This window comes from Pseudophryne corroboree, chromosome 1 (genome assembly GCF_028390025.1).
Source record: "Pseudophryne corroboree isolate aPseCor3 chromosome 1, aPseCor3.hap2, whole genome shotgun sequence".
Taxonomy (NCBI): domain Eukaryota; kingdom Metazoa; phylum Chordata; class Amphibia; order Anura; family Myobatrachidae; genus Pseudophryne; species Pseudophryne corroboree.
This window is the reverse complement of record NC_086444.1, coordinates 392702186-392712655: the sequence shown is the minus strand read 5'-3', so window position 1 is coordinate 392712655 and position 10470 is coordinate 392702186. Positions and strand designations below refer to the sequence as shown.

General features: G+C 41.9%; 1 protein-coding gene across 1 annotated transcript; it reads right to left on the bottom strand.

Annotated features, from left to right (window-relative positions):
• Nucleotides 1-8747: 8747 nt before the first annotated feature.
• Nucleotides 8748-10169, bottom strand: LOC134955254 (paraneoplastic antigen Ma1 homolog). Its single transcript, XM_063938676.1, has one exon. The coding sequence runs from the start codon at nt 10167-10169 to the stop codon at nt 8748-8750; it is 1422 nt and encodes a 473-aa protein (XP_063794746.1).
• Nucleotides 10170-10470: the final 301 nt, after the last annotated feature.

The window sequence follows — 10470 nt, the reverse complement described above, 5'->3', positions numbered from 1 at the left end:
CGGAAAGATGAGTATACATGAAGTGCTACTTACCAAAGCTATATATCGCATCAAACTGATGCGATGTACTCTGAGCCTGATTAAGACTTGGGGCTTCCTTAAGCACTTAATACAAGGGGACCCCGGGGAAGGGGGGTGTATACTAGATTGTGAATACCTCCCAACATGACCAATTCCAGGAGGGACTGGCATGCTGGGCGGACCAGCCCTGCACTGGGCGTCCCTCCGCATGTCAGAGATTTTGATCGCAGATGTGTGTTTTTTCATAATTATTTATATTTATATTGCAATTATTTATACATTATTGTAATATTTTTTTCTGTTGGTGAGTATATTGGTAAGGTAATTAAATAATAATGATGACCATATTTGTAACGTGACATTTATTCTTTCAACTCCTTATCGAAAAAATATTAGCTTGGTATTATATTAACATTACTATGTACATCTAGTTTAAGCTAACCTCTCTATATAGTTATAGACCTACATTATGTACACTGCTCAAAAAAATAAAGGGAACACTAAAATAACACATCCTAGATCTGAATGAATGAAATATTCTTATTAAATACTTTGTTCTTTACATAGTTGAATGTGCTGACAACAAAATCACACAAAAATTATCAATGCAAATCAAATTTATTAACCCATGGAGGTCTGGATTTGGAGTCACACTCAAAATTAAAGTGGAAAAACACACTACAGGCTGATCCAACTTTGATGTAATGTCCTTAAAACAAGTCAAAATGAGGCTCAGTAGTATGTGTGGCCTCCACGTGCCTGTATGAGCTCCCTACAATGCCTGGGCATGCTCCTGATGATGTGGCGGATGGTCTCCTGAGGGATCTCCTCCCAGACCTGGACTAAAGCATCCGCCAACTCCTGGACAGTCTGTGGTGCAACGTGGTGTTGGTGGATGGAGCGAGACATGATGTCCCAGATGTGCTCAATTGGGTTCAGGTCTGGGGAACGGGCGGGCCAGTCCATAGCATCAATGCCTTCGTCTTGCAGGAACTGCTGACACACTCCAGCCACATGAGGTCTAACATTGTCTTGCATTAGGAGGAACCCAGGGCCAACTGCACCAGCATATGGTCTCACAATGGGTCTGAGGATCTCATCTCGGTACCTAATGGCAGTCAGGCTACCACTGGCGAGCACATGGAGGGCTGTGCGGCCCCCTAAAGAAATGCCACCCCACACCATTACTGACCCACTGCCAAACTGGTCATGCTGGAGGATGTTGCAGGCAGCAGAATGTTCTCCTTGGCGTCTCCAGACTCTGTCACATCTGTCACATGTGCTCAGTGAGAACCTGCTTTCATCTGTGAAGAGCACAGGGCGCCAGTGGCGAATTTGCCAATCTTGGTGTTCTCTGGCAAATGCCAAATGTCCTGCACGGTGTTGGGCTGTAAGCACAACCTCCACCTGTGGATGTTGGGCCCTCATACCACCCTCATGGAGTCTGTTTCTGATCATTTGAGTGGACACATGCACATATGTGGCTTGCTGGAGGTCTTTGTGCAGGGCTTTGGCAGTGCTCCTCCTGTTCCTCCTTGCACAAAGGCGGAGGTAGCGGTCCTGCTGCTGGGTTGTTGCCCTCCTACGGCCCCCTCCACGTCTCCTGATGTACTGGCCTGTCTCCTGGTAGCGCCTCCATGCTCTGGACACTACGCTGACAGACAAATCAAACCTTCTTGCCACAGCTCGCATTGATGTGCCATCCTGGATGAGCTGCACTACCTAAGCCACTTGTGTGGGTTGTAGACTTCGTATCATGCTACCACTATAGTGAAAGCACCGCCAGCTTCCAAAAGTGACCAAAACATCAGCCAGAAAGCATAGGAGCTGAGAAGTGGTCTGTGGTCACCACCTGCAGAACAACTCCTTTATTGGGGGTGTCTTGCTGATTGCTTATAATTCCCATCTATTGTCTATTCCATTTGCACAACAGCATGTGAAATTGATTGTCAATCAGTGTTGCTTCCTAAGTGGACAGTTTGATTTCTCAGAAGTGTGATAGACTTGGAGTTACATTGTGTTGTTTAAGTTTTCCCTTTATTTTTTTGAGCAGTGTATATATGAATGGGTGCTCATATACATATATGGTCGACCATTCATACCGGAACCTTATTCAATAGATACAAAGATTCAAATGAATACATTGCTAAAAATATGACAGTATACTACAGAAAATAACCACAGATCTTAAGACTGGATATAAAGGATTATTATTACTTGCTTTAATGTTTATATCAAATCCAGATAGATAAAGTAATGAAGAAAACAAACCTTTAAATATACAGTATATAAAAAAGAAACATTCTCAAATAGAAATGTGTTTAAGAATATAAAGATTGTCTTATATGATTCTATCTTTGTAACTGTTAACTGTAACTGTAATATTATTATTATTATTATTATTATTATTAATGTAACCCTCCTTCCCTTATTACTAATTTAATAAAATACTATTCAGCATTTCATTAAGGGATGGTTACTAAGTGTATGTGCCTCCACCCAAGCTAATTATTATAAGGCTGGCCTGGGTAAACCTTCTCAATGATATGTATGTGTGATAGTGTTCAAATCACTTACTCATTACATTTTATATTGTACCTTTCTTCTTTTACAGATGTCCGGGATCCAATTCAAGCAACACAGATAAAGGTAAGTAATGTAATTTTAATTATGTATTCATACTAAAACATTTCTGCATTAATAAACTGTCATGTGGGTCATAACTACAATATAGAGATATATATATACATACATATATATAAATTTATATATTACTGCTAATCCTATACATAGTAGGTTGCATGCAATACAAAAAAACTTTCCCTTGTGTCCAATTAAGAATGAGTTACCCGGGTACTCGTTAAAATAATGTGCACATAGGGCCCATACCATAAAACAAACATTCCATGTATCAACGGATTATGTAAACCGATACTGGTAGTCTACTCTCTGTTATGTATGTAGCAGAAATTATTTAAACCGGAGCTGATGAACACTATAGTAATTGTATTCCAGTGTCATAGATTCTGTTAGAAATACTGTTCCTGGGATACTGTTGTGATGATTTACTGTTAAAGATCTCTTATTCCGTGAAACACTGTAGCATTAGCTGGTAGTAGTCACAGTATTTTGTTACTTGTTTCTATTTGGGCAAAATAACTCATTGGCTCTCTGAAACTTATGTAACAATTCCAGCTGTATCCTCCATTCAGTGAGATCAGATTCTATTTATAGTTCTGTATATAACCATTCTTTAGAAACATCTTATCTTTCCACTTACATAGTATCTGGTATTTCTATTACTCTTTATGTTCCTGCGATATATCTCAAGTAATAGTATAACTAGCACTGTCAATTGGAATTCTTTCAATTATATGATATTCCTCCTTCCTTGCTGCGATCCCAGGGCTATAATGGCATTTAAAGTTATTCAGAAATGCCATATATCAGTCACTATAGTTATTAGCCAGTCTATAAATCGTTATGGCTATATTAGCTGTAAGAATTGATATTCCAGTCTATTATGCCCCTCAGTTACTATATTAAGCTCCGGCCACTTTCTGGTTGTACTTAGGCCACCGTGACCTGGTATCTGCAGTATGAAAATATTCTAAATGCAGAGTGTCCTCTTGAGATTATACTGTCCCATGTGTGTATACTGCAGAGGGCAGTGTAGTTTTATGTCACTTACACGTCCATTTGGGATTCAGCTGCTGCTGCTGGAGGACACTCCCCCAACTCCTCCCCAATGCGGTGATGTTCAATGGACTGGGGTTTTCCCTTTGTGGGAGAAGGAGGGTCCAATCAGCTCCACCTGGCCTGGACTGCCTCTTCCGTTCTCCTCCGGTCATCCACCACCAGCCACTGCCCGACCAGGAGAGGCCACACTGTCCCAGAACCTCTGACCGTCCAGCGGCAGCGTCACCTCCGCACTACCTCACTCCTTTTCTCCAGGTATAGCCTAGCATGGGTAGCGCTACTCAGTCCCTTCGGCGCCGCTGTATGTTTGCAGCATACAGCTCTAGTAGCGGCCCGAGAGAGATCTGAGCGCACGCATACACTAGCCAGGGGAACAGCAATCTCAATCTCCGCCGGCGGGGAGCTCTATTTATCCTCCCCAGCACTCCGGCTCGTGCGGCTCCCTTCCCGCCGAAGCCGCGCGCTGTCCCATAGCCGCCGCCAATCAGTTATCTTTACTCAGGCTCGCGGTCGGCTTGGTACCCCTCGCTCGTGGACCGGTTTGTTTTTTCCCGCCCTGCAGGTTATTACACCAGCGGCGCGCGGACCATCTAATGACCCCCATCCGCTGATACTATGCTACCCTGCAGGCTATCGCTGATCCACTAAGTCAATCCTCAATCACCACCTCATGACAAACCACAATGCCAAACCTACACACTATATCAATTTGACTACATATGTACAACTAACAACTAAATTATAGATACTTATCCCCTCACAATTCATTTATACACATATATATACTTATTTTATTATACATATAACAGTAAATGACCCACATACTTAGCATAAAATTTACCTTACACAATATATATATATATATATATATACACACATATATATACATTCACCAAACATTTATTAAATTAATAAATATATTAATTTATTGCTAAAATATCAATAATAAATATTAATCAGGTTACACTCTCCCCCTGGTGATCTGTATATTTATACATCCCAATTAATCAGATCACCACATATCTTCCTCCTTTCCATACCCAAAGTAGGGCCAGGTAAGTACTATACTTGGGTGAATTATTTGAGGTAAATATATAGGTTTACCTAATTCCGGATAGGTTAATATTAAAGGAGGTCTTCGTTCCCTGAATGTCCTATAACTATGCAATTTATCCTCACCAGCATCTAATATCCTGGATTCACTACCAGAATCCATACTTGGGTTAACCTCAGTGTTACCTATACCCCCTTCTGATATAAGTCCCCACTCAGATTCTGACCCACCTTCCTCGTTATGAGTATTACTGGATATATTACCATCCTTTTCCAGGGATTTGTCAGCAAACATCCCAGGTGTGTTACAATCAGATAACAAGGGAATAGATTTATCAGTACTGTTATCATAATAAAAATATCCTGGGCCTGATTCCCTGTCCTCAGCATCCCCATTAGATCCTGCTGGAATGTCGGGAGATTGGCATGGACCTGGAGAAGATCTCAACCTATTACTATCTTTCCAACTACATCTTAAGGGTGGCTCATTTTCAACATAGTCAGGGAGACGAAGATTTTGTGAGATGGGCAAAAGATGCTGTCGGTGGTATGTAAGAACTGGTCCCTCCCCCGACTCTAACCTTAGTTTATAAACTGGTATGTTAGGTAATTTTTCAATTACCACATATGGATCGGGTTTCCATCGATAAGCTAATTTTTGTCGTTTAGGAAGTCCCAGTTGCTGTACTAGCACTCTATCCCCTATTCCTAATACATTTTCTTTTACTCGTAGGTCATATCTGATTTTATTCTTGACCCCTGCTTTTTCTGAAGCTTCCTGAGCTAACTTATGTGCATGTCTAAGCTCTTTCCGTAATTTAATTATATACTGGGAATGTGTTTGTCCATCAGCATCCCGGGAGGGAAGTCCTAATGAAACATCTATGGGCAGTCGAGCTTCTCGCCCAAACATCAATTCATATGGGGAGTACCCAGTAGATTCATTCTTAGTGCAATTATAAGCATGCACTAGGTGACATATCCTTCTACTCCACTGTGTTTTACACAAGGTGTCCAAGGTGCCCATCATATCAAGCAGGGTGCGGTTAAAACGCTCTGGCTGAGGATTACCCTGTGGATGGTAAGGAGTAGTCCGGGATTTCTTAATCCCACAGCACAGACATAGCTCCTTAATAATTCTTCCTTCAAAATCCCGCCCCTGGTCAGAGTGCAATCTGGCGGGTAAACCATAATGAACAAAGAACCGTTCCCATAAAGTTTTGGCTACTGTAACAGCTCTTTGATCAGAAGTAACATAAGCCTGGGCATAACGGGTGAAGTGATCCGTTACTACAAGTATGTTACATTCCTTCCCAGGTGATGTTTCCAATGATAAATAATCAATGCATACTAGATCCATGGGACCATGGCTCTGAAGATTAACAAGGGAAGCGGACTTAGTGGGAAGAGTCTTCCTCAAAATACAGCTACCACAGGTCTTACAGTAGTTTTCAATATCCTGCTCCATCAAAGGCCAGTAAAACCGGTCAATTATCAGTCCCTTTGTCTTTTCTATCCCAAGATGGCCATGCTGATCATGTAATGCTTTCAAAATAGTTTCCCTATAACATTGTGGAGTAACTAATTGTAATTTGAACTTCCCTTTGGATTTAACTGACTCACGGTACAGTATTCCATTCTTTAGAGTCAATTGCTTTATTTGTCGCAATAATAACTTGGATGCATGTGTTAGAGAACTTACATCACATTCAGTACAACCAGACTCAAGACAGAGGATGACAATGGAGACATCGGGATCATTCCGTTGATCCATGCGGATCTTTCCTTGACCTATGTGTGGCAAGCCTCCTAATTCTATTTGGCTTAACCAACAATAGGCCAGAGGTAAAGCCTTGTCGGAGGCTCCAAGGGCACTAATACATTCCCCACTTGCTGCCATTACACATGGGATGTTAAAGCATAATCCCTTGATGGTGGTTGCAGGAACTTCAATCCATTCGGATCTATCTAGTTCACTCTCGATTCTTGATAATCTAGACAAAGAATCGGCATCTATGTTATTGATGCCTGGGCGATATTTAATCTTGAAATTATAAATAGACAAGGCAGCTAACCACCTGTGCCCTGTGGCATCTAATTTAGCAGTGGTAAGCACATAGGTCAGGGGGTTATTGTCAGTGAACACCTCAAAACTTGCCCCATACAGGTACTCATGAAATCTATCAGCCACAGCCCATTTAAGAGCAAGGAACTCCAATTTGTGTACAGGATATCTCCTCTCACTATTGGACAATCCCCGACTGATATAAGATACAGGTTGTAACTTTCCTTCATGAGTTTGGTACAACACGGCCCCTAGTCCATCAAAGGACGCATCCACATGTAATGTATAAGGCAGAGTGGGATCCACATAAGCCAATACAGGAGCATTGGTAAGACTCCATTTTAACTTGATGAAAGCCTCTTCACACTCATGGGTCCATCTATCCCCAAACTCTTCAGATGGTTTAAAATATCCCTCCTTTTTAATTGATTTGGTCGTTGAGGTTTTACCAAATGGCGGATACCCCTTTGTCAAATTAGTGAGAGGGCGACATATTACAGAATAATAGGGAACAAAGCGGCGATAGTACCCACAAAAATTAGCTCCTTTAATTTTGTGGGTCTAGGCCACTCGTTCACTGCTTCAACTTTAGTTGGATCAGTAGAAATACCCTGTCGACTTACTACATGTCCCAAATATGTAACAGAGGGCAGGCAGAACTTGCATTTGTCCAAAGAAAGTTTAAAACCTTTCTTCAACAATCTATCAAGTACCCGGAGCAGACGGTGGTTATGTTCCTGCAGAGAGGACCCAAAAACAATAATATCATCGAGATAAACTAATACTTCACGATAATTCATATCACCCACCGTCTGCTCCATGGTCCTCTGAAACGTTGCCGGGGCACCCTTGATTCCCTGAGGCATCTTCAAAAATTCAAAGAAACCCAAAGGGCAAATAAAAGCAGTCTTCTCTCTATCATGATGACTCATAGGTATTTGGTAATACCCACTCCGCAGATCCAACACAGTAAACCACTGACTCCCCTGCAAACAGTCCAATGCCTCCTCTATCCTAGGAACCGTGTACTGATCTGGCACAGTGCGCTGGTTAAGGGTGCGATAATCAATACACATTCTAATTTTGCCATTCTTTTTACGAGCCACCACAATGGGAGAGGCATATGGACTTTCAGAGTGTTGAATAACCTCTGTTTCCAAAAGAGTCTGAAGATGCTGTCTGACATCATCGAAATCTGCAGGAGCAAGTCTGCGTGACCTCTCCCTGAAAGGAGTTTCATCAGTCAGCTTTATACAGTGCTCCACACCTTTTGCTTTTCCCAAATCCCATTCTCCAAGAGAAAAGACATGCTTTCGTTCCAGCAATTCCTCACATAAAATATTTTTTTCTACCAGCCCAATATCACTCCCCTGGAAACAGGGATTTAAGTCTTCCCGGGACATATGCTGAGCAAGAGAGGAATTTCGGTGCTCAGACTCCCCACTCCTGTATTCCTCATAGCAATTCGCCATCGTAAAAGCAGTCGTTTCCCTACACATTTTTAAACACCATTCACTGAGGACCCTAAATTAATGAGCATTAGTCCCAATGATCACTGGCATTGTAGTTTTATCACCTGGTGATTCTGGGCATACCAGAGCAATTAGAGGTAATGACTCTGACATACCCATAAACCCTTCCGGAAACTCTATGTTAATTACCACATAACCTAAATATGGGTATTTCTGTTCACTCAATCCCCAAATTACCAGTCCTTCCAGGGGCAGGATAGGGACATCAGATAAATAATGTCTATACCAATGCTCAAATATGATGGACACCTGGGACCCACTGTCCAGCAAAACAGGGCAGGGATGTCCATTTAATTTAACAACCACACGTGGAGCAGGTCCTACCATACCATCCGGAATAGAACTACTCCACTGGGCACTCCCCATTGAATCTATATCTAATTTCTGGGAGATGGCGAGGGGCCCGCCAATCTCCCTCCATCGTTTCCCTGATGAGGAGAAATATTTGATTGAACATTAGTTCCCACGTCATTCATTCCCCAGTCCATAGAACATTCCATTGCCCTATGTCCTAATTGTCCACAGCGGAAACACCCTCTGTTTATAAAATTTCCACCTCTCCTAAAATTTCCCCTACCACTGTTAAACCCCCTATTGGAATTACTAGAAACAATGCTGGAGGGTTCCACTCTTTTATTTAGTGCCAGAATAAGCTGGTCTATTTTCTTATTTTGTTCCACTACCAGGGTAACTAACTTATCTTCTTTTGACCCTTGGGCCTCAGGGGAGGGTACCACCATTTTGACAGATTTGGTATGAGTCTTTTCCCTATTAGCTATTAAGGCTTCTTCCTGTGTAATTTCCTTAATTAGATCATTAAGGGTGGGACTTCCTAATAATAATGTTGTACAACGCAACCGCTGTGCTACAGGGTCAGTTGTTAATGCTCCCCTAATTAATTGTTTCAAGCGGCTACTATCCACTTCAGCAGGAGCTAACCCTCCTTTATCTACGATTTTATGGATTAATTTATCAAGTCTATACACATACTGTGACAATTTCTCCCCTGTCTCCTGATATGTATGATGAAATCTTGCAACCAAATCACCTACGTCTTCCAATGTCCCATATGTGTATTCTAAGGCCTGAAAGTAGTCAGCCACAGCAGCCCCAGGATTACTTTTTCTAGTGGCTTGAATAATTCCCATAGCGGGTCCCCGTAAGCTCTCTACTATCCTTTGTTTTTTTATATGATCCGGGCAATGCCATTCCTCAGACTGCTGTATAGCTGCCTCCCTCCAGGCCTCATAGGGTTCTTCCCCCGTAGGCACAGGAATTATTCCTGAAAAAAGCCTCAATCGCCTATAACTACCCTCATAGTGCCACCTTTCCAATTGATGTACTACTTTATCAGCTATAACCTCTAACTGGTTACCTAATTTTTCTTCAATGCCCTGTGTTTGACTACCTTCTCCCACAGTCGCGGAGGGATCTCCACTGGCCGGAGTAGACATGTCACCCACAATTAATGGTTCCGCCGCCCTTTCACTTCCATCCTTTTCAGGCCATATAATTATCCACCGACGTTCTGGGTTAGATCTCACAGCCACCACTTTAGGAAGCAATTCAGACTCTAAATCATGACTGGTAGTTATTAATACAGCCCACATCTCTCCACTTTCCCTGAATTGTTTATCAACTATCCTGGGTTGCTTCACCCCAAACAGAAACAACATCTCTGTCATAATTGTACCGTCAGTGGTGTCTGTGAGATCCCCCATTAACACAAAACTCCTTTCAGGAGTTACTCCCTTCCGTATACACCAGTCAAACACTTCACTCCTGGTATATTGTTGCATTCTGGCTACTGTGCTTACTAGCCCCTGAATATCCTACAAAAGTATCTCACGTGGTGCCTCCAAATGTAACCCTCCTTCCCTTATTACTAATTTAATAAAATACTATTCAGCATTTCATTAAGGGATGGTTACTAAGTGTATGTGCCTCCACCCAAGCTAATTATTATAAGGCTCGCCTGGGTAAACCTTCTCAATGATATGTATGTGTGATAGTGTTCAAATCACTTACTCATTACATTTTATATTGTACCTTTCTTCTTTTACAGATGTCCGGGATCCAATTCAAGCAACACAGATAAAG